At 37.5% G+C, this 25,173-nt stretch overlaps 3 protein-coding genes and 1 long non-coding RNA gene across 5 annotated transcripts; 1 reads left to right on the plus strand and 3 right to left on the minus strand.

Moving 5' to 3' along the window:
• Positions 1-1,335: 1,335 nt before the first annotated feature.
• LOC103453841 (uncharacterized) lies at positions 1,336-2,799 on the minus strand. 2 transcript variants are annotated; one of them, XR_011577551.1, is made up of 4 exons: positions 2,311-2,799; positions 2,182-2,228; positions 1,884-1,999; positions 1,336-1,560 (listed from the first exon to the last, which is right to left on the minus strand). XR_011577551.1 is itself a non-coding variant. In XM_070815902.1 (4 exons), exons 1-4 carry the CDS (start codon positions 2,507-2,509, stop codon positions 1,501-1,503), a joined length of 417 nt encoding a protein of 138 aa, XP_070672003.1. In that variant the 5' UTR covers positions 2,510-2,648; the 3' UTR covers positions 1,336-1,500. The 2 variants fall into 2 exon arrangements, 1 of the variants encoding a protein (XP_070672003.1); XM_070815902.1 differs by having other exon boundaries at positions 1,884-1,994; positions 2,311-2,648.
• Positions 2,800-2,833: 34 nt separating this feature from the next.
• On the minus strand, positions 2,834-6,896 carry LOC139187465 (probable pre-mRNA-splicing factor ATP-dependent RNA helicase DEAH5). The gene is made up of 2 exons (XM_017336963.3): positions 3,802-6,896; positions 2,834-3,251 (listed from the first exon to the last, which is right to left on the minus strand). The coding sequence occupies exon 1, from the start codon at positions 6,815-6,817 to the stop codon at positions 3,950-3,952; it is 2,868 nt and encodes a 955-aa protein (XP_017192452.1). The 5' UTR covers positions 6,818-6,896; the 3' UTR covers positions 2,834-3,251; positions 3,802-3,949.
• A 1,333-nt stretch (positions 6,897-8,229) lies between these two features.
• On the minus strand, positions 8,230-14,989 carry LOC103453842 (lysine--tRNA ligase, cytoplasmic). Its single transcript, XM_008393428.4, has 17 exons — positions 14,801-14,989; positions 14,528-14,603; positions 13,921-13,989; positions 13,649-13,811; positions 13,456-13,558; positions 12,357-12,442; positions 11,371-11,489; positions 11,231-11,293; positions 10,591-10,716; positions 10,187-10,469; positions 9,990-10,086; positions 9,742-9,901; positions 9,176-9,319; positions 9,013-9,081; positions 8,788-8,931; positions 8,638-8,689; positions 8,230-8,515 (listed from the first exon to the last, which is right to left on the minus strand). The coding sequence occupies exons 1-17, from the start codon at positions 14,875-14,877 to the stop codon at positions 8,508-8,510; spliced, it is 1,839 nt and encodes a 612-aa protein (XP_008391650.1). The 5' UTR covers positions 14,878-14,989; the 3' UTR covers positions 8,230-8,507.
• A 2,354-nt stretch (positions 14,990-17,343) lies between these two features.
• Positions 17,344-19,523, plus strand: LOC108175132 (uncharacterized). The gene is made up of 3 exons (XR_001791954.3): positions 17,344-17,539; positions 17,633-17,729; positions 19,210-19,523. It is a non-coding gene; the product is annotated as an uncharacterized lncRNA (long non-coding RNA).
• The last annotated feature ends 5,650 nt before the right edge of the window (positions 19,524-25,173 follow it).

Below are 25,173 nucleotides of genomic sequence, written 5' to 3' on the forward strand. Positions count from 1 at the left end.
CAAAGCCATATATGGTCTCAAACAGTCCCCTCAAGCTTGGTATTCGAAGCTTAGTTCAGTCCTTGAAGCTGCAGGGTTCAAAAGGAGTCATGCTGACTCTTCTTTGTTTGTTCGAAGTAGTAGTGCTGGCAAATTGGTTGTGCTTATATATGTTGACGATCTAATTATTACAGGTGACAATATAAGTGAAATCAAGACGCTTAAGCAGTCACTTCACCAAAAATTTGCCATTAAAGACTTGGGGCCCTTGAAATACTTTCTTGGAATTGAGGTGGCTACCTCTTCAAAGGGATTGTTCTTGAATCAAAGAAAGTATGTTCTCGATCTTCTAGATGAAGCTAACATGATGGAATGTAAACCAGCTCGGACACCCCTAGCTAGCAAACTTCAGTGGCATGAAAAAGGTGAACCTCTCTCGGACCCTAGTGTTTATCAACGAATGGTTGGGAAACTTATTTATCTCACCATTACTAGGCCAGATATCTCATATTCAGTTAGCATAGCCAGTCAGTTCATGCACTCTCCTACTCTAGTTCACTGGGAAATCATCAAGAGAATACTTCGATATCTCAAGGGCTCAGTAGGAAAGGGGATAATTATGAAGAACAATGGATCAAATCACATCTTGGCCTACACAGATGCTGACTGGGTTGGAATTGTCCTTGATCGAAAATCCACAACAGGTTTTTGCACATTTGTTGGAGGGAACCTTGTCACTTGGAAAATCAAGAAACAAACTATTATTGCTCGATCTAGTGTCGAAGCTGAGTATAGGGCTATGGCAACAACAGCCTGTGAACTCATATGGTTGAAAGGTCTTCTTTTCGAGCTCAGATTCACAAGCATGGCACCTATGTCCTTGTATTGTAATAACCAAGCTACCATGCACATTGCCTCCAATCCAGTATTCCATGAAAGGACCAAACATATTAAAGTTGACTGCCATTATATTCGTGCTCAAGTTCAATCCAAGGTGATAGACGCCGTGTTCACACGCAACCACGATCAACTTGCTGATTTATTTACAAAAGCACTAGACTCTACTCAGTTTCAGCGTTTGTTGTGCAAGCTTGGATCAATCAATCCCCTTGATCCAACTTGAGGGGGTGTATTGAAACCGGTTTGTATGGATGGGTTGTATGTATGAGTTGTCATCCTCACTTTAGCTAAGTCATAGGCTAAAGTCACTTTCCATAGCTTGTCATTCACCTTACATCAACCTTTCTTAGTTGCTTGTAAAAGCTTCTTTACTTGTAATTTGGTTTTTGCTTTTCCACTTGTTAGGGCAGATTTTAGGGATTGTGTTTGTGTAGTTATCTTACAATCTATTGTAGCTTTCTTTTGGCTCTCTATAAGAGTTGTCTTCACTCTCTTGTAACATTCATAATGAAATATACAACAAATATTGAAACCAAAACTCAACACATTCCAAATCTCACAACATTGGGGGAAAATGTCACCAGTATAAGTTCATTCTTGTTGAATGCAGCCATCCAACTACTATGTTGGATTTTGGAAAGCCGAGAAACCCCTTGTTCCGAACAAAACTTTTGCTTCTTTCTGAAATGGAGCCATTTCAGATAAACAACTTTCAGTGGAGGTGCAAGAGCATGGATATAGTGAAACAGAAAAGACCAGATAATATCGTTACGAGCTTTTTAATTGAGCAAAATACTTGTTGGTATCCTCGGAACAGTTCAAGGGCATTTGGGATGCAATATGTTGACAAAGTGCAGAAATCAGATTCAATTCATGACTAGTATTTTAACAAAGGGCAAGACGACGTATTTCTCTACAGACATCTATTAGAGGAAACATGTCCTCAATATTCACCAGACATTTGAAGAAGATTCGAAATTGATGACAGGGATCAGTTTGTGTACCGTCAGAAGTCTGAGAACCACTATGACAGTGGTTGCAGTGAATATAGTCTCTGTGCAGATCCAAGTCGAACCAAGTAGACCAAATACGCACAAGAAGAAAAAAAACATTAGCTGCCCTGCAGAAAATCATTCGGCAAACTGATTAAGAGTTTCCATACCAAAATACAGCGATTTATACAAAATGGACAAGATGGAAAATGAAACAAAAAATGTAAAGAAATTGAAAGACTAATAAAATAAGATTGTGACCAAAGTCTCATCACAGCAAACATACAGGATGCAATATTCGTCCACTTACCATTCCTGTGAACAATACTGACACAACACCAGACAGGCCAAGACCACCTGCAAGCATGTAATTAGACAGAAGATAGTTCTACATCAATTTGCAGATACACTAGAATTAACTACCAATTTATGCTCATACCCCAAAATTGACTACAAAAATGACTGAATTCGACTTCCTCAGGCCAACTCCCTTTCTCTTCCCCTAATGCACCTCCAGCTCCCTTCCACTTCCTCAGGCTTTCCCAGAAATTTTCCCAGGTTTTACCCATGAACTTTACGGGTATTGAGATACACTCAAACACCCGGTTCCACAGATACACTCGGCTCATCTCCTCCATCCGATTTAGGTCCGCACCTTAGAAACGCCCGTATCCACATAGGTACCGCCTAGGCGCTAGGCCACAATCCACCGCTTGACTAGCGCCTATCGTCTTTTAGAACATTTTGTGCACCAGATCAAGCGCTAAATTCTTCTTGTAACAGGTTAATCATCACTTCTTATCTTTAACTCACATCACGCATGTTACGTCATGTGAGAGATAATCAAGTGCAAATTATTACATGTATTCAATTATTTATCACTTCATCCTTGATTTATGACTTACACCTCGTGAATCAGGCTTGAGATAAATAAGATGAGATATATAAAACTGGATGAAATATTAGTCAATAGTAAGACCCAGGTAGATCCCCAGAGTATTTTATAACCCCCATTTTACCTTCTAGAGTCTCATGATTAGCAACATAAGATGGCTACAAAACAAAATGAAAATATTATGTTGTTTAACTGCGTCTGTAAAACCTATTACATGAGTAAACGCATCATAACGTATGGAGATGGAGACTGAACTTCGTCAAGAGAGAGCGACTGCACAAGTAGAAGTAGCAGCCTCACTCATTGACAATTTGATACGTGCAGAGTTAAATATATAAAACCTGCAGTTGGCAGTCGGAGAGTCACTGCAGACAGTCCTTTCTGGCACTCCACGAACGAAAGATGATCGTGCACTTGTTCCGTAAAAACATGAAGTGAGAAATGTTGCTGGCACTCCACAAACGAATGATGATCGTGCACTAGTTCTGTTCAAACATAAACAGAGAAATGTTAATCACTGTAAAAATTGATAATCTTTATAAATCAGAGCAATCAAGGAACATTAATCCGAAAGTCGAGGCAAGATTATTATCAGAGCTAAGAATCAATTTTCCACTTAAGACAGACTTGTTCAAACATTCATTCAAATTGGCAATAACAGAAGCAGATTAGCACAACTAGAAGCTTGTACTCAGATGTATAAAGCAAATCATATACAAGTTTTTTGATCCAGTAGAATTGTATCACTTCCAAGATGTCCGTCTGAAAAATCATTAATACTAAAACCAAAATCCAACATAAATGCAAATAACGCTGTAGCAGAAAATCCGATTAAACATCAAAACACATCTCAACCTCAATGCAGCCAACTTCTGCAAACCAGCAACAACCATAATGTACTTACATATCAACGCAACAAACTGTGATTCAGCTTTAAAGTTCAGCAAGATCCGATAAGTCAACTAGTTCCACAACAAGACAGAAAGAGATAAGTAAACTAGATTGATAAATGAAGGACAAGTAAGCAAATCATACATGTGTATAATCCGTGGAAAGTAAATATTGTAGCATACAAACCCGAAGGCACAATTTTGGCAGGAATATATATCTGCATGAGGTGGTGAAATATATCTACACGAGGTGGCTGCACACAAGAGCTGTAAAATTTCTTATCTATACATAATCAAGCATGCCTTCTGCTCAGGCGCCATGAGTTGGGCTCATGATATCTGTCATACAGTGGTTCAGTACGTTCTTGACGTTTTCCGTTGCTCATCTTTGTAGGATTTGCCGCCTTAAAGAATCTTGGAACCTGCTCCATCAGCCACATGGGTTCTATGGCACTGACCTCACGCATGTACTCCTTCGTGGTCATCACAAGCTCATTGTAGATGACCCAAGCTGGTTGTCTCTGGAAAAGAACGCTGCTCGGGTGGATATAAACTTGCTGATTATCGACTAAGGTTCTATAACCCTCCTTTGGATCCTTTCTTGCTACTCTGAAGAAGCATCCAGCAATTATTGCCTTTCTGACCATTACGACATTTCTTCCTGCACTTACAACCTCTAATTCATACTTGCCCATGACAGTAAGAAGCTGTTTCCTGATATCCCTTGCCCTGCTCAACGACCGAAACTGTAAAAAGTTCTCAGAACACCAGGGTTTAGAAAAATCCTTGGCTTTCCAAGCCTCGTAAACAGTGAGCAAAGTCAGATGGTCTCCCTCAGGCTGGAAAAACTTGGCCTTCTTTTGATCTGCTTGGCTTTGTTTTGCTCTAGGCCTGTAGAAGATATTTCCGGCCTGAAGCATGGCAATGATTGTCACAATCTCATCACTGCATCCAAGGTTCGCACTGGCAAGCAGCATTTTCGATAAAGGTGGATCCAGAGGCAACACTGCCATTCTTCTACCCAATTTGGTCAGTAACCCCTCCTCATCCAAAGCTCCTAGACTTTGCAGCTGTTTCATGGCAGACTCGAGCGCCTGGGATGACGGTGGATCCATAAAATCAAAAGATTTGAGGTCGTGTATCCCCATTGCTTTCATCATAAGTGTAGTATGCACAAGATTTGTTCTTAGGATTTCTGGAACCGTGGTAGGAGACATCTCATTGTGAAAAGCGCTCTCAGTGTAAAGGCGGTAACATTCCCCAGCTCCTGTCCGCCCAGCGCGCCCAGCTCGTTGTTTGGCTGATGCTTGAGAAATTGGAGTTACAACCAGTAAATCAATCCCAAGCTTTGGGTTAAATACATTTTGCTTTGCAAATCCCGGATCAATTACGTAGTATATCCCATCAATGGTCAAAGAGGCTTCAGCAATATTGGTAGCAACAACCACTTTTCTCTTCCCTGAAGGAGCAGGCTTGAATATCTTCGATTGCTCTGCACTCGGTTGGGCACCATAAGCTGGTAGAATAATCAATTCCGGAGCTTCTCTACCGAGTACTTTCATCCTTTCATACAGAGACTGACAAGCAAATTCAATCTCCTCCTCACCCGTCAGGAACACAAGTATGTCACCTTCGGGTTTAGTCAAGTGAAGTTGCAAAACAGTCAATATAGCTGCATCCAAGTAATCACTTTCTGGCTGTTTCGAGTACATTAATTCTACCGGATAAGTTCTACCAGGAATCGTAAATATCTGACAATGAAAGAAATAATCTGAAAACTTCACTGCATCCAATGTGGCAGAAGTAACAATCAAGCGAAGATCAGGTCGCCTTTCAACAAGTTGCTTCAGCAATCCGAAAAGAACGTCAGTGGAGACTGTTCTTTCATGAGCTTCATCAAGGATGATCACGGAGTACTGAGACAGGTTTTTATCACTCAAAATTTCCCTTAAAAGCGTCCCATCGGTCATGTACTTGATCACAGTATCCGGTCCAGTGCAATCATCAAATCGTATAGAGTACCCAACTTCCTCCCCTAATCGACAACCAAATTCCTCAGCAACTCTCTTGGCCACAGACGTGGCTGCAACTCTTCGCGGTTGAGTGCAACCGATTTTTCCCCTTGTGGTGTAACCTGCTTCAGCAAGATATTGAGTTATCTGCGTAGTTTTACCCGAACCAGTCTCACCAATGACAACAAGAAGCCGATGTTCTTTCACAGCCTGAATCAGTTCTTTCTTCAACCTGTAAACTGGTAAGCTCTGGCGCTGTTCGCAAAGAGAAAGGCTTGAACTCTGCCCAAGATCCAGGGCTCCTTCGTAAGCACTCTTGTTCCACTCGGGCCTGTCATAACCCGAAAAGCGAGCAGCAGTAGCACCCTGAAGCTCTTGTGCAAAATGCCTCTCACCCCTTCCCGGCATAGGGTCTTCCCAAGCGCGATTCAAATCCTTTGGAGCTGCATTGAGCCTCATGTTCTCTTCCACTCTTGTTATTTCTCTACTCTCCTTTTGCAGCGCTGATCGAAGAGCTGCTGCACGACTCAATGACCCGTTGGGATTCGGCACAATCCTAACCGGTGACATATCAATCGAGTATCCACTCTGCCCTTGCAAAAGTGCTAATTGCTCCTCATCAAACTCGGTCTCATGCTCTTCTTCCCCAAAACCCTCTTCTCGAAATTGCAATTCGTGTCCATCACGCATTGCAGCACCCGAAACACCGGAGGCAATCAGCTGCTTCATCTCCCATCTCTCCTGCTCATCCTCTTCCGAATCCGAATACCTCCTTCTACATCGGTACCCGGTCCTAACATCGTCATCGTCATCGTCATCCCTCTGCCTCTTGCTCCTCTGAATCCTTTCAACTCCTTCCTCAATGGCGGCAGGGTTCTTGTGAGAGTGAGAGTGAGAGGGGTTTCCCTTTGGAGGAAGAATAGCGTGGATGATCTTCAACAAGGAACGGCTGAGATATTCCGGCATGTCCGCACCCTTTTGTTTTAAGGTTGCCTGGAAGTCGTCGACAACGTCGGAGTTGCGACCTGTCTCGGCTATGAACTCGGCCAAGACTCTGTCGGATATGCCGAGGTTAGCTTCGAGTTCAGAACAAATGTTGGAGACAAGCGAAAGGTATTCGAGCTTGTTGAACGCTGACCCTCCTTCCATGTCTCGCTCTCTCTCTCTCTCTCTCTCTCTCTCTCTCTCTCAAAGGAAAGGAAACCAAGGCGGCTGCTTGGTGCTGACTAATTTATCTTTTCCTTCTAGGATTAGGAATATTCTTATTTTCTTGCTAATCAAGTAAAAACAAAGTTAAATTATTATAAGATTGGTTCGGACAAAAATCCTACTTGCATAAGAGGTCGGTTGTGCTACACGGTGTATCACCCTAATGATACCTTGATTTGATACGAAACTTTAACGAAAAACTTTCAGTGTTCATTTTAACGAAAATTCATATTTTTACATTAAAAAGTCAATCATGATACTATTCACTTTACCCTTTATTTTATCTTTATAATTAAAACTCAAATGTTTCAAACCCTTTTCATTAGTTTTCCTTGTATTGTTCTCCTACCAAACTGAATAAATCAAACACAAACATCCAACATAATTAAATAAAATTGTGTATTTTTTTCTCAAAAAAAATAAAAATAAAACTGTGTAAAAACAAAAAAAAAAATTGATGTGCTTGTCGATTCTCATTTTATGTTTTATGTGCATACACTACGATATTTTATGTTATTTTTTATTTTTTGTCAAATGATATTTCATTATTAGAGTAAACTTCTCATAGATTCCTTGAAGTAAATTAGCTTTTGATTTCCCCTCCAAACTTTTCAATTGGATAATTAAGGACTCAAACTAATTTTTTTTAACCGATTTCCCCCTACTGTTAATTTTTTATTCATTCCATCTAAATTTATGTTAAATAGAAGCATGTGCACAACATATGAGGGCAATTCAATCGCTTTGTTCTTTAAAATAATTGAAAACTCTATATTTCTAAAATGTCGACCTATGCAAAATCTATGTTATTTTATACCTTTTATGTTTGAAAGTCTAGCGAAGTGACCATTTTTTCCTTAAAAGAGTCATTTAACGTTAATTTAGATGAAATTTATGAAAAAATAATGGCAGGGAAAAATCAACAAAAAAAATAGTTTATGTCCTTGATTTTCCAATTAAAAATTTTGGAGGGGAAATAAGCAGTTTACCCTCATTATTAAGATGTGAGAGATAATGAGGATGTGGGAGATGTAGGGTTAAAGACTAGACCGTATCGCCCAAAATTTTACTACGAATTCGTTATCCTTGACAGACTTTACCTATGAAATAAAAGAAAACTACCGAAAAGTTCAAAAAAACTTTAGTTTTAATGAAAAATAACAAATAAAAGTGTAGTGAATAGTACCAGAAAAAGGTAAAAATGTGTTTTTTCATTAAAAATAAACAGTACCGGAAATGTTTCGTTAAAACTCCCATGAAATAATGATGGCAAATGAAGGAACCAAACCAACGGATGATGGTAAGAGAAAAAAACCATACGGGGCAAATGTGATCGATGAAACTATTGTACATGACGAGACAAGAGAGCAACTTTTTTCTTTCAAGTCGTAACAAATACTCATTCAAAAGAAACTAACACAACGGAGAAATACAAATTTAGAACTTCGGATAAACATTAGTCGCATTTACTAATGAATAGTCGGACAATTATAGATCTACCCAAAAACACTTCAGATATGACAGTAAAAAATCAAACCAAAAAGGTACACCAGGCCATTGATAAGACGACCGCTTCGAGTCCGATGAATGCTACAAAAATCGATTGATGCGTCCCAATAATCTCAGGCGCCTAAATGGCTGAACAATGTCAAAAGAACAACAGTTAGAGATCCAAATGTGCTTACACAAAACGCACAAACAATACACAAGAAGGTTTTATAAATTTATTCGAGGAAAGTTATTTCAAAAGAAGTTAGCACCTTTAGCAGAAGGCTCATCCTGTGGTTTCATAGCCGGGAAGAGTAGAACTTCCTGTCCAACCACAAACAATACACAGTGAGAAACTGCTCACACTTAACAAATACAAGATGAGAGAGAGAGAGAGAGAGAGAGACAACACACACACAAACCTTAATATTCTGTGAATCAGTTAACCACATACAGAGCCGGTCAACGCCCAAACCCCAACCACCAGTTGGAGGTAACCCATACTCAAGAGCTCTGCAAAATGTTTCGTCCAGTGCCATTGCTTCATCATCACCTGATTGTCGGTCCTGAACTCAAAACCATATATCATTAGAAAACTTTCCAAACAGTTTTCAGTAAGATACCATAACTAAACAATTAAGTGATACCTTGAGTTGATCAGCAAATCGTTGGCGTTGTACCACAGGATCATTCAATTCTGTGTATGCATTGGCAAGCTGGAAAGCAAATGAAAATTGTTAACAAGTTTAATGACAAAGAAAAAGGTAGTCAACAAAGAAATCATTCAAATCTTCAAGTTGGTAAGCATACTTCATGCTTGTTGACAAACAATTCAAAACGTTCAGTCAGCCCAGGTTTTGATCGATGCCACTTTGCTAAAGGACTCATTATCTCAGGATGGTTAATGATGAACGCGGGATTTACACACGTCTCTTCCAAAAAGTGCCCCACAAGCTGCAAAAATAGAAAATGAACCAAAAAGTAAAAACTGATGATCAAGTCATTTTCCATACCCATCACACATTAAGATTCCAAGCAAATTACTAGGTTTTTTCTTAACTGACAAATGGAAAGAAAATATAGACATCTTTAAGACCTTTTGATAATTCGCCAAGCAATAACTGACAAATGCAAACAAACCCCAGAGCAGGACAGATGCAATGACGCAAGATTCATGGGAATTGTTATGAACAAAAAAATGTCATATCAGAAAGTATTATAACTGAAAATTGTCATCAACACTAGAAATTTGAGAAAAGCATAACATCGCATTGATTACAATGCCAGTCCCTGCCATCACATAAAACCAGAGGTGGTATCCTGATTCATGTACTTGATTTTAAAGAATATATGGGAGGAAGAAGAAAATGAGTTACCTTGTCCAACAAACGAGTTGTTGTTTCAGGAGGGGAACATTTGATATCAAATTTCTTGCACGCATCCTTAAGATATTGGTTAGCTTCTGCACTGGAGAGATTCTCCGGATTTATGTTGAGACCTGCAATCTTATTTAATTCCTCAACCATGTCGATCCTTCTGCAGCAGTAACAGTTAAAACCACCAGATAAGTTTTTTAACACATGTTTAAGCTGTAACATGCATGACCAAAATACAGTTTACAGACCTGAAAGGAGGAGTAAAGTCAATCTCAATTGGATCTTTGTCGAGCCCATTCGAATGATACTTGATTTTATATCCACCAGTTAGTTCCTTGACCATCCCTATTTTAGACTCAATATATTAGCAAACAAATCCAAGTACTCTCAAAAGGGAAAGGGATAAGGTAATCTATCTTCAAGACATGCATCATTTGAGCCATACCACTCAACATTTCCTCAGTCAGTGTCATCAAGTCATTGTAGTCTGCATAAGCCATATAGAATTCACAGGTAGTGAACTCAGGATTATGAGTCAAATCAATGCCCTCATTTCTAAATTGTTTTCCAATCTCATAAACACGATCCAGGCCACCAACAACTAGCTGTTTAAGATAGAGTTCAGGTGCAATGCGCATGAAAAGCTTCATGTCAAGTTCATTGTGATAAGTCACAAAAGGACGGGCAGCCGCTCCACCAGCAATCATATTCATCATAGGAGTTTCGACCTGAGGGTGGGAGAATGTAGAAGCAAATGACAGATAGAAAAGACACCAAAACGTAAGAGACTACCAACAAACGAACATGGAGACGCAGTGAATACAAAAGGCAACCTGAAGAAAGACTAACCTCTAAGAAGTCCAGATTGTCCAGGAACCTTCTAATATATTGAATGACCTTAAATCTGGTCTTGAATATTTGTCGAACCTCATTAGTCAATATTAGATCCAAATAACGTTGACGATAGCGAGTTTCCTACCAAGAAAGACAATTAACATGTAAAACAATAGAAAATGAACCACATAAAATCTTGAGAATATAAAGGGAATAACGTCATATGACTATTTACATTTAAAAAAAAAATAGTCATAACCAACTCAAAAATTGATCAAACAAAACAGAAACGAGGAAAAAGGGTGGAACAAGACAATAGAGTCAACAAACAAAAACCTAATAGAGAAATGGGGGTACAAAGTTGATTTGGTAGTTATCTCCAACACTTCAAAAAACTAAGTATGTCTACATGATTAAACTTTCAAAACAAAGGTCAATACCAAAAGGACCAGAAATATACTTTCCTGAGTTTATAAAAAAAATACATCAAGTTGCTGTAGCATAAGATTTATAAACAGAAATCAATAATGCAAAAACAAGAACGCATGTTTTAGATAGATATAAATCATTAGTAATTCCGACCCAAAACTTTAATCTTAGTGTGTTCAAAGCTTAGCAAAAAAATAATTGTAAAAGTATTTTTTTCAATCGATACCTGGTCTTTTAAAATGTATGCTTCAGGATTCCTGGGACTTCCTGGGACCCATCGATCAGTTTTCTGCAGAAGTGTACGTAGTGGTGTCATGAAAAGAGCCCAGGTAGCATAAACAAAGTCAAGATACAATCATTGCTCACCTTCACATTAGCACTATCAGAAGCAGGACCAGGTTTCTGCCTTGGCATCATATGAAGACAATGTGATAACACTATAAATGATCTTGGGAAAATGCTCAACTCCCCCCTCTTAGTCTTTCCTGTGAGATGAAAAAAGAAAAACAAAACAGAAAACTGTATAATTCAGAACAACTAACAGATCATAATCCGAAACAAAGCAAAATCCAGCAGAGCATGCATCATTAGATGCCTAAGGACATGTTACATCACAAGGCCCCATTGAATTAGAGAGAAACCACAAAAGTAAAAAAGCAGATGTTCTAAGTTGATAATGGCAGAAAGCTCAGAACGATGTCATGCACATGACCGGCCTATACTGACAAAATGAATTTTCGGGACCCTAAAATTAAAGCTTCAGTCAACTAGACTGGAGAGCAGGAAAGCCAAACTTTTTATAACATTAAAGAGTGAGATAACTTGAAAGTTGTTTTGCATGAAATTTTCATTAGATCCACAATCAGTCAGACAAATAGCAAATCCACAATGAGTGCAAGCACAAAGAATCTTGTAACTCTGGCTTATGAGTATGAGATTAAAGAAAATATGCAATATAATATGGCAAAAATGCGAAGACTAGGAACCCAGCAACCTTGTAATTTTTTTTCTCTTTCATTGTAGCTTTTGAACCTTCTCCCTTATCATTTTTTAACCAAATAAACGTTCTCAAAACACACAAACATGGAGTGGCTAATCAAATTGATCAATAATCTACAAAACATAAAGCAACTAAATCCTTCCACTGATTGGCCACACAGTGAATACCAATTCAGCAATTTGTTTTTCTTCTGAAAAAAAAAAGGAAATTCTTAACTATTATAATATATGGGGAGAGGATTTGAACTCGGCTCAAGGGCTCGCATTTTATATATATATATATATAATCATATCATTCAAAAATAAATAACCATAACTAACATGTAAAGGGTAAATGAACAGCTAATACAAACCTGGAAACCCAGTAATACCAACAATATCACCACGCTTAACACTAGAATGGAACTTAGAAAATTCAGATTCATCCAGCTCTGATTTTCTGCATGAAAAACGAAGTCCTTGTAAAATTGACAAACTAAATAAACCCAAGAAAGGGGATGTACTAATATAACTCAACCACATCTAATGAGAAGCAAAAAGCTTGCATCTACCTAAGCAGGGATAAATCCAGAATTTCCATGGGAATCGCAATCCAGCAATCCTTTAAGACAATGATCAGATTTCTAATTTATGCAAGACTAATTTCACTATATCATGTGATCACAGAATTTCAATTTCATGGAATTGGGAAATTAGATGGAAGACAACTAGAAGAGAAAGGATGGATAGAATCAGGGGCTATTATTTGCACACAAAAATAAGTATTTGACATTAAATGCAATGGCAGAAAAAGTGGCTGATTATATTGTCCTAGCTACTACATTTTGATGTATTATATTCATTTAACACATGAAAAGAAACGCAGAATTAGAGATGAAGATAGTAAGCCACACAAGTCCTTTATTGACCAAACTACCAAATGTCCAACAACACTTGATAGAGCATAATCAACAAACCATCACTTTTTGTAGCCAAGTTAAATTTTCCATATAGTAATGACAAAGCTGAAACAAGTTTACCATTTCTTTCATTTCTTACAGGACTACAAAACAAGATACTGGGGAAAAAAGAGAGAAGAATAAGAAGAAAGTGAATATTCAATGTGGTCGTAACTAAAAGAGTGTAATTGGACAATAACACAAACATAAAACTGTCTTAAAATTGACATTCATCCTTCTGCATTGAAATTCTTTATTTTTCATTAAGTTTAATCTCACATAATATTGTCTTAAAAAGAACATTCATCCTGTTGCTAATTAATCAATTAGTTATTGAACAGCATCAGATAGTTTGTAGTTTTTAGTCCTTCAGAGTTCTAACAAAGAGAATTAAAAAACACACTGGCCTCCAACTAAGAGAGCATATTTCCCAATTGGTAAACCACACTTCAACAAAAAGAGGAAAAGAACTGTTAGAAATGCACAAAGAATAGGAGCTAGAACAGTTTTATACCTTAAATCAGCCATCACTTGGACCTTCTCACCATCAGGTCCTCCACCATGTAAGTCATAAAAGAAAAGTTTTGAGCTAGACGATCTTTTACTCATGATTCGCCCTTGCATAGGAGTAAATTATTCAAATCAGCCAAACTAAAATGAAAGTGACGGATGATACCATATAAATATTAGCCCATAAATTTATATACCAGCCAATGAAACACTGATATCCTCAAGATGCTCCCCATCGCTTAAGCCTGCATACTTCTCTACACATTCGCACACGGTGATTGAACAAGAGAATTTGTGAGGATATGGATTTTTATCTACCTTCTGGGTAGCAAGATACTTCAGTCTGTTTTCATAGTATTGCTGCAAAAGAACAAATAGTCACGATGCTCAGGTCATAATTAGGTAAGATTTGAATTCACACCAAAGATTTAGATGGAAAAACTATATTACAACACAAATTAGAAAGTACCGTTGGATCCATTTCGTCATCTTCAGTTGCTACATCTTTCTTAACTTGCGAGCTTGCCACGGCAGCAGCCTGCAAGATAATATCAAATTTATTTCATATAAAGATTCCATAATCAAATACGGTAAGCAATCTCCTAGACAATAAGCAATTACACACTATCATTCAAGTGTATCCAGATTTCAGGTGACAATTTAGTACCAATTCACACTAAACATATTGATTTTATGTATCAACAAAACACCAAATATATTTGGGTTAATGAGAAACCAAAACTTATATAGGCAACAAATGTATCAGATTGATTAGCATAGCATTAATGCAAATTCGTGAAAAAAGTAAAAAAAAAACATTATGCTGTATCATGACTTTGCGTATCAACTCATTTCCAGGGTCAAAAATTGATTTTATGAAACAAATTAATAACCAAAACATACTGAATAACCGCAAAAAACACTACTTGCGTAAAACTAGATAAAATACTTGGTCAAATTCGGATAAGAAAACCGATTATGATGTTCACGCCCATTATCTATCAACATACGTGACGGAACCCGCCATCACTCTATAACCAAAGAAAGAAATAACAGCATTGTAAGACAATAGGTACCTGCTTGGCCTTCTCCTCCTCTTTCCGGCGCCTTTCTTCTTCCCTTTGCTTGTTCTTCAACTCCTTCTTCCGTGCACTGTAAGCACCCCACAAAAAATTCAACACAATCAAAACCAAGAAATAAAAATTAACAGCTTTCGCAGCTAAAACACAAAACCATTTGGACTAAAAACAAAATAAAAAATAAACATGGCCGGAATTGGATATCTTTAATCGGTTCACACGCAATCTTTTATTTTCCCAGGAACCAAACAGGGGTTAATCGGGACGTACTTTTTGCTCATAGCTCCTTCCGATTCCAATGTCAAATCTGCGACCGCTTTCGCCGTTTTTTCGGGTGTGCCTGCCATTGTAGCGATTCAGTACTAGAGCGGGGAGCGTTGAGTGAGAGGAGGCTTTTCTGGGGTTTTTGTGTGGCAATGGATGTGGAAGCTAGCTAGGGTTTGCAAATGGGTATTAAAACATTTGAATCCGTTATAGGCCGGTCGGGTCGGGATTAGGATAGGCAATCTTACCTAATTTATCCATAATCGTTTATGTTCATGCCTACATAATCGTTTACCTGTTGGTTAATTGCCTAAACGGTTATATACATACTCATAATCTTTTATAAATGGTTAACCATATCCATATTTGCATACTCATTTAACTACAATCGCTTAATACCTATTTATCATTTTTAACCCGTTTATCTTTTTTTTTTTTTACCATTATCCCTTTTCACCCGTTTATATGTTTTTTAACAACTTGAAAATTAAAAAAAAAATTGTCCATAATTTTCTTTTTTTTGACAATTAAACACCGTTATAGTTACATTCATCATACATTTCAGTATTTTAATTTTTGAAGTCCTTATATCATTCTAATAATTGAAATAATAGTTTACGAACGATATTTTTAACTGTTACCAATGAAGGTAATATAATATTTGCTAAGTATTCTTGGGTTACGAAAACTGTTTAGAAGACAGTATTCTTGGGTTATTTAACCCATAATGTAAGGTATTAACATAATATATATAATGAGCTACATTATATTATAATTAGCTATATAAACCATGCACTATAGTCAATAGCATTGATGTAAGTTTTGTCTGATAAAGAACATGGTTTGTGTTAATTTTACGTGTTAGAGTTATGTAAAAATATAGAGAATAATCTAAATGATGACTTTGAGGTACGCCTTGAATTGTTTCCTTAAAGTGTTATTTACCCCCACTCGAATGAGTTTGCTAAAGGGTTCTTGGCAAATCACTTTCAGGATACAACAAAGTATGGAATATTCGATTAGCAAAACCGAATTGTATTCCCTTAGAAATAACTAGAAAGAAATTGTATGAACATGATAGAGAGAGAAGAGAGAGCAAAGAAATTATGTATACAACAAATTTCTAAATGATTTTCTCTTCTTCCAATGTTATCAATATATAGAGAGAATTGCACATGATTAAGTTAATTACAAATACATAACTTTTGAAGTCATATTAGTTCTAGAGGTCATGTCTGTTTGAACATATACAAAGTATTATCCAAAAGACATTTTAACGAGTATGCCTGATGGAGAGCACCAATAACCTAAAGGCCATATTTGTTAGGAGAAGGATTACACTTGTTGACCATGAATCATGTCTTTTCGGCAACAATCAAAAGATGCAGCATTCAAATTGAAGAGATGTGATTGTTGGGTTAATAACACAACTTCCCATCCCATATCAAACAGCCCCATATATATAATTTTATTTTTAAAATATTAAACATTACATATATAAAATAAATGGGTAAACAGTTACCCGTTTATAATCGCGGTTAATACTCATAACTACCCATTTAAATTTCACTGGTAAACGGTTATACCCATAACCGTTTATTTATCTAAACGGTTACCAATAACCATAACCGTGAAGTTTAAATGGGTGGGTAACCATGGTTACCCATAACCCTGGGTATTTTGCCCATCCCTAGTCGAGATAAGGTCGGGTCTGTGATGGGTTAGTGTCAATACCTTCCTTTATATTGGGTCAATGATGCACTCATTTTTCCTTCTCTCTTTCCGAACTTGCCGTCCAAAGTTTCACTTTTGAATATTTTGTTTTTTAGGTGGACCTTTCGATCAAGGTTGGAAAATATGTTATACGCTAGTCAGATGGCGAGTTTGAGCTTTTTGTATTGAGAATTTGAAAAAGTCAAAACATAAAACTTAAGCAATCGTGACATTGCCATCATCACAATCTAATACAGCAAAAATAAGAAAAACCCAAAACTAGAAAACCAAATTCAAAAGTTTACTAATTCATATACGGGTTCTTTTTTAATAAGTTACCCAAAACACCCTTTAACTTAATTAAAAAAAAATTAAAAACAATGGAAACATGTAACAACTAGTCCTTAATTTTACGATTTTATTAATTTTAAAGGAGTGAATGGACGAAAATACCCTTAGAGGCGAGATTGTTGACTTTCATTGACTAGCATTTCAAGACGCGTATGAGCTATTATTTTACCCCTAACCTCGAGGTAATCAAAGGTACGAACGAATAGGCATAGACGGAATCGAATTTGAAGTCACGATGAAGATCTTACGGAACTTTGAATCCGAAAAATACTTTTGTGAAAATTACTATTTTATATTTTATATTTTTATATTATTATTTTAATATTTCTGATTTGCTATTTTAAATATTTTAATAATTTATTTTTGGCTATGGAGCCCACACATCTCAAAACTCTCCACTCTCTCTTTGCCGTGTGTATCTTATCCTTCTTCCCTCAATCTCTCTCGTCCCTGTAATCTTTCTCAGTTCTTTATTACCCTATCACTCACCCTCCCTCTCTGAGAACCACAACATACCACCAGCGCCACATCGTCGTCACTCTGGCGAGCACCATCACAAACCCCACCTGACCACCTATGTCAGGAACTTAGAACCCTGGACTGGACACCCTCTCTCTCCACAGTGGCGCTGCCACTATTCACAAAAATTCCTCCGGTGAGTTCTCATCGTCCCCAGCAAAGGTAAGTCCCCAAAACCCCCCAAGATCTTCATAGATCGTGCTTAGGAGTACAATTAAGATGTTTTTAAGAAGTTTTAGTGTTGTTTGGATGCAGAAATACCACAGGAAAACTTCCCCAATTTTCCGGTGAAGGACCCATGTGTTTGCATGCTATTTCCAGCCAACTTCGGCCACGACCCAGCCTTTTTTTGGTACGAATCTCTTCTCCTCACTCGAAGCTTCATTTCCATAGGTTGAACGTCAATTTTGGTTAAGAATCGAGCTTGAACAAAGCTCATGAAGTTTCTTGGCCAAACTCGGCCCAATCCGGCCTTCTTCTTCGTTGGGTCCTATAACATCTCACATCGACCAACAGAGACGGGATGATGTGCCTTATATGTACATGCCCACCTCCATATAGCATGAGGCCTTTTAGGAACTCACTGGTTTCGGGTTCCATTGGAACTCCGAAGTTAAGCGAGTTCGAGCAAGAGCTCTCCTAGGATGGGTGACCCATTGGGAAGTTCTCGTCTGAGTTCCCAGAAACAAAACCGTGAGGGAATGGTAAGCCCAAAACGGACAATATCGTGCTACGGCGGAGTCGAACTGGGATGTGACATAATGGTATCAGAGCCACTCTGTCGTTCTGTGCGAGTGTGCCGACAAGGACGTCGGGCCCCTAAGGGTGGTGGATTGTAACATCCCACATCAACCAACGAAGTGGGGGTGATGTGCCTTATATGTACATGCCCACATTCATATAGCACGAGGCTTTTTGGGAACTCACTGGCTTCGGATTCCATCGGAACTCTGAAGTTAAGCGAGTTCAGGCGAGAGCATTCCTAGGATAGGTGACCCGCTGGGAAGTTCTCGTGTGAGTTCCCAGAAACACCTCTGTGAGGTACCGTTTGGTACATGGGACTGGACGGAACGAAGTGGGATGAGGCATTCCGTCCGATGTTTGTGCGCCTAAAACGGGTGGAACGCGCTGTTCCACATGATGAATTTTGGGTGAATTTTCGTTCCGCCTCACCCCCTGGAACGACTCGTTCCACATCCATAGAACACAAAATTATAACCTTTCCGTCTCCTTCTCATTCCTCCTTGTTTCCATCCGAGGGCATCTTTGCTCCCTTTCCATTCCATCCCGTCCTGTCCCTTCCCGTCTCGTCTTGTATGCATACCAAACGATACCTGAGGGAATGGTAAGCTCAAATGTGACAATATCGTGCTACGGTGGAGTCGAACTGGGATGTGACAGGTCCAGCCGACCCGCAAGCCCAAACGGGTCAACCCAACCCAGGAGGAAAAAAAGGCCTAAGCCTAAACCTGGCCCAAGCCTGACCCAGTTCCGAAATGGGCTCAAAATATTCTTGGAATATTCCCTAGAATATTCCTAAAATATTCCCTGAAATTTGAAATTTTCTCGGAAACCCTCATATGTTAATTTCGATGCCTCAAGTCTATTTTTCACATCTATTTAGTGAAACTTTGAAGTTTTAACATAGTTGACTGGCTTGGCGTCTCGGTTGACTTTTTGAGTTGACCATTGACTTTCCCGTTGACGTTTTACTAAATTTGCCCGAAACCTCTCTTAGGGTAATTCGACTCCTGGTTCCAAATCCGCACTCCATTTTCCCAAATTCAATCATTTTAGTACGATTTTACTAATTATTCCCTTTATGTGCTTAGGTGCTTTTGTTAGTGGCGATCTTGTCCTCCCTAGTTCGAATGGCTCTTCGGCGACGGAGTATTTGTGAGTGGACCCCTTCTTAAATTGCATGATTCTTTATTAAATGCTAGGCTTGCATTCATGAAAACATGATTTCATGATTTTACATTTTATGCATTATTTATGATTTATTGAATTTACGTTTTATGAAACGTTATCAATTAATGGATTTACGCTTACGAAATATTACGAATTTACAAATATGTTTTATTATGACTTTGTGAATATGGTTTATGATAATAATTTGAGCTAGAACGCTCCTATGGATTTATGATGTGATGCTTTGAGCTTTTGAGCTCCGATGATTTGATATGAGAAATGTGATTTATGTTTTATGTGCTTGCTTAGTGGGTAATCATACAACACATACACACAACCTGGTATGTATATGTCTATGGCCATAGGACAGTTGATGAGTAGTGAGATATTTATGACATACTCCCAGCTTCACTGGCGAAACTAGTGTCAGACAACTTCACTAGCCACGGCTAATGTCAGTGTGTTATGTTATGTTTCTTCTCTGGCGTAACCCAGAGTTGTACAACTTCACCTTCGGGTGATGGGACCTACCATATTTTTTCACTGGCGTAACCCAGTGTCGTACAGCTTCACCCTCGAGTGATGATTATGCCTTCAGGAAACTATGATACCCCTAGTTGAGTACTTTATTATTTTGGATTTACGAAGGTTTTATGGATTTGCCTTTAGGCGACTATGTTATCATTACTGAGCATTGTTTTATACATACACGTTTTAGATGTTTTCATGGCACGTTAGGGTTTTCAGAAAAATCTAGTACGTGGTATTATATATATGTGTTTTCAAAATAGGGGTTTAGTATGTTCAAAAGAAAAATGGTTTTACTTAGTATTGTTATTATAAACTTTGGTCCACTCACCCTTTTGTTTTGTGCCCCCTTTAAGACTTAGAATCGAGGCGTACGATCTCGACGTTAAGGCACACTCGTATCAGTAGCTTCAAGTTCCCCTCTCGGTGTAGGATCCACTTTCTTTGTAATCTCATTATTTTATAATATTCCTTTCATACTATTCTTGATTAGTTGTATGCTCTGAGTGTCAAACCGCCTTGCCCACCTAGGTAGCTTCCTAACCCCTACCCGATTTTTCTCCACATATTGGCTTAAATCACATCGATCTTCCACCACCTAGGCGGATTGTTAGAACATTGCCTATGAATTATTTCCTATGCAAGTTTTTATTTTGGCAAATTTTGGTCTTCTGCTTATACTATTGTTTTTTTTTTGTTGCGTAATTATTGTATTACTTGTTTACCTAAAGTCATTTTTTAGTTTACAAAAATACTATTAGGTTCTTGACATTTATCGCCTAGCCCAAAATTGACCATACAAGTTGAGTCTATTGTCTGATACTTCTAGGCGAATAAAAGATGGGAAATTTTATTTGAACTCATGTAACATCTTTCTATACCCAACTTACTCTCTACATCTATATTATTTTTTATTAAAGAATTAATATCTCTTTAAACCCAAATTTTTTACCTAAACTACCTTCTTAAATCCAATTCAAAATGTAAATTTATCTTTACACCCAATTATAAATAAAATCTCTAATTGAATAATATTTTTTCAAAGAAGCTCGAAAATAAAAACATTACGCATCCTTAGCGCCCCCCTCCTCCTAGCATCTTCTATGGCTACTGTTTTTTTTGCTACAAAACCAAGATATTTGCTCTCTTTACAAACCAAGACACAGGTTCTCTCTCTCAACCAAACCAGTTACTTGGGTTGCTATCAACACCACCACAATAAATAACCCCCATCACCTTCTCTTATCAAACCAACTTTCCTCTCTGCAAATTTTTGTTCTTTCGAAAAAGAACAACTCCACTGTTAATGTAAGTTGTCATTGTTTGCCTGATCAATTGTTTTCTCAAAAATTTGAAGCACTCCTAGTTTTGGAACTAATTATCTGGGATTAAGCAATTCATCTTTTCCTTACTTTCTGATCAATTTGTTTCTACAATTTGTTGGATTATAATCAATGAGCTAATTGATCGTTTAAATGGCTGAAGAAGTTAATTGTAAATTCTAATGAGAAGCTACAACCATTAGAAGCTGCAAAACTAAGTGCTTACAGATGCAAGTATAAGAAGAGCCATAAGACCAACCAAACCAGCACGACAACAAATTGTCAAACAAGCACGGTAACAAATTGACAAACAAGCATGGCAACAAATCGAATCATACCTTAGTTAGAGAAATTAAAACTTCAAAATCATCATCCATCGATAAAAAAACTTATTTTTCTCTATAAGAGCTACTAGGATTTTAGCTAAAATGAACGTAGGATAACAAGGAGTGATGTATGGTTTAATTATAGTAGGTGGGTTTATTGATACATTTTAGTTATATTTTTAATTCATCTTACATGGGTTTAAATAAAATTTCCTCCCATTATAACATTTTAAACCAATAACACGAGTCATGTAGAAAGGTGATTTTGTCGCTTATCTTTTAGAACTTGAACGTCCATGTTTCTCTTTTCTTCTTTCCTCCCTCTTAAGAATTACTTTGTATGCAAATTTTATTTCCAAAATTTTAAGTCTCATTATATTTATTTATTTTTGTTTGGAAATTGTTACGTTAGTATTTGTTTTTTTTAAGGGAAACTACTGGTAGCAAGCCAAGATTATCCACCATTTCTGAGCTCAAAGAGGCTTTTAGAAATTTCACTCTACTCGTGATCACAGTCAAGTAAACTCACCAACTCGGAGCATCGAACCCCGGACCTCCCACATTTTTTTGTTTATTAAGGAGCCACAGTCCACCCTCACCAATGGGTCACTTGATGTGGTTTACATTAGTATTTGTTTACCTAAAGTCATCTGTTAGTTTACAAAATTACTATTAGGTTCTTAACATTTTTGCAAGTTACTAACAAATTAATACATAGGAGAAATTTCACGTATGACTTTCTAGACGTGCTGGCCTCTGCAGCACAATCACACCAAATGTAGGCTAGGTTGTATTATGTTTCACCCACTTCAAATTGACTCCATAAGTTGAATTTATTGTTGCATACGTCTCGATGAATAGAAGAATTCCTCCTCCGGTATGCCGCCATAACATTATAAGTCAATAACGCGATGTCATCAATGGCGTAGAAGGTGGGATGTAGTCCATGGAGGTTTTCTATAAAGGTAGTGCTATCTATGCACTTATTTTTACTTCTCACACATCCCTCTCAATTTTCGGTTGTTCGAATCTAATGAGTTGGAGATGATCACTGACAAAAAATTAATAAGGCTGTATTCGAAGTAAAAATGGGTTTGTGAATAGAACTATTCTTTTTGTAAACTCATGCTTATAGCTTGCTCAATTTCAATAGAAATTATTATTTAATGTATATTTTATAGAGGATAGGTAATAAATAATACGTTTTATGCTAAAAATTATAAATTAGTTCTCTCTCCAATCTCTCTTTATCCTATTCTTTAAGGAAAAAGATCATTTACCCTATATAATTTAGCCTTTGTGCTTCTTACTCAAGAAAAGAAAAATAATTTCTTTAAATCCACAATTAAATCATTATCTCCGCAATTTCTTAATTTCCGTTGTGATTTTCCAATAAATGTCACCTTTGGTACTTTCTTAATCTCTTTATTATTTACTTATTCTTGATTTAATTAGTAGGTTAATTATTTATATGGTCCTTGAATTTATTGGTTAGGGTTATGATTTTGAGTAGTGTTCTAAAACATGGCCTAGGAGCTAGACGGCGGTGTTCCGCCATGATTATCCCGAAATCATTTACTAAATCGGCAAAGCTATTAGGTGGCGTAAGTCAGACACCTAGGCGGGCTAAATGGTCGTTGGGCAGGCTAGATGGAAGTTGGACGGTCTGGGTGGCCTGGGAAAATACGATTGCCTACCTAGAAGCAGGTAGACACTGGAAAACCTGGGCGCTATGTGTTTGACCGTCTACTCTAGGTGTGACGATGGTCTACGAGAGAGAGAGAGAGAGAGAGAGGGAGGGAGAGAGAGAGAGAGTGTGTGTGTGTGTGTGTGAGTGAATATGCAATTGCAGATATGGTGATAAGTAGACGGCTGCAATGGTTTTTGCTTAGCAGCTTAAGGTTTTTTTTTTTTTTTTGAAAGTGAATCAGTGATTGGGAATCGGGATGGCTAAATACAAGTGTATTTGGTTTTTTTTTTTTTATTCTAATAGGATAATAAATGGATTAGATGACTTTGCGTTTTTTGTTAGGATCCATTATGCCCATCTATAATAGACTTAACAATTCTATTTAATGTTAAAACAAGGAATGCAAGGCCCAACTTGCATTTTATTTAGGGAACTTTAACGAAAAGCACCCGGTACTGTTCACTTTAATGAAAAACCACATTTTTACACTAAAAAGTCAATCCTGGTACTATTCACTTTACCCTTTATTTTGTCCTTATCATTAAAACTCAAAGTTTTCAAGCCCTTTTCATTAGTTTTCCTTTTTATTTATAGCCTTACAAAATGATACAAAACTAACAAAAAGAGTCTAAATTTTTACATATTTTCATACATATATTTTTTATCTTTTTAAGAAATAACATATTATTCAATGTTTATTTACATATTATATAGTAAATTTACTTAAATCCGCCTAGGCTGCCTAGACTCCCGCCTGGGCACCTAGGCGCCAGGCCCCAGTCCGCCGCTTGACTAGCGCTTAGCATTTTTTAAAACCTTGATTTTGAGAATAGTTTATATTATATTATTGTTCTTTTATATTGATTATTATATAAGTTTATATAAGAAAAAAATAAATAAACATATGATTTTATTGTACTATTTTCAGTTAGCCCACACAAAGAAAAAATCCTTAACTCCACCCTTGGATGTCATGTGATAAAGCTAAAACACAATTGCGCTAATTCGATAGAGATCTCTACACAATAGCAAATTAAGTGTACGTAAGTAAGCCCTTATCCTGATATGCATGCTTAAATTTTTTTGAAACTTTTCAAACTAATGTAGTTTAAAAATAGTCGGTTAGTACTACAATATGGTGGTATTCCTCTTCATTTGTTGTTATGTTACATCTCAGTCTCAACTCCGTCATAGCACGATATTGTCCACTTTGAGCTTACCATTCCCTTATGGATTTGTTTCTGGGAACTCAGACGAGAACTTCCTAGTGGGTCACCCATCCTAGGATTGCTCTCGCCTGAAGCTTAACTTTGGAGTTCTGATGGAATTTGAAGCCAATGAGTTCCCAAAAGGCCTCGTGCTATAGGGAGGGAACTATGTACATATAAGGCACATCACCCCTTCTCCGTTAGTCGATGTGGGATCTTACAATCTGCATCGAACGGCAGAGTGGCTCTGATACCATTCTGTCACATCTCAGTCTCAACTTTGGGCTTACCATTCCTCACGAATTTGTTTTTGGTAACTCAGACGAGAACTTTCCAATGGGTCACCCATCTTAGGATTGCTCTTGCCCTAACTCGCTTGACTTTGGAGTTCCGATGGAATCTGAAGCCAGTGAATTCCCAAAATGCCTTGTGCTATAAGAGGGAAGTATGTACATATAAGGCACATCACACCCTCTCTGTTGGTTGATGTAGGATCTCACATGTTACGTGTTGCATGACACTTGGTTTAACCTTGATAATTATCCTTGATAACGCTTTTGTCCCTATTGAGCTGTGGTTTCGCTCACCTTTTACATTTTAGACCTTGCAGGTTTGGTACAAGATAAATAAAAGGGTAGACGGGTTGAGGTTGTGTTAGACGGGAGATTTAAGGGTTTTATATATTTCTGCACACCTTGTAAAAGGAAGAGTTATATGTTCATTTTATTTTATTTCTACTGGTGCACTGGGCACAAGATTTATTTTTTTTTTCACCAACTCCGAGTCGGGGCCTAACAATATTGTATGTATT

This window comes from Malus domestica, chromosome 16 (genome assembly GCF_042453785.1).
Source record: "Malus domestica chromosome 16, GDT2T_hap1".
Taxonomy (NCBI): domain Eukaryota; kingdom Viridiplantae; phylum Streptophyta; class Magnoliopsida; order Rosales; family Rosaceae; genus Malus; species Malus domestica.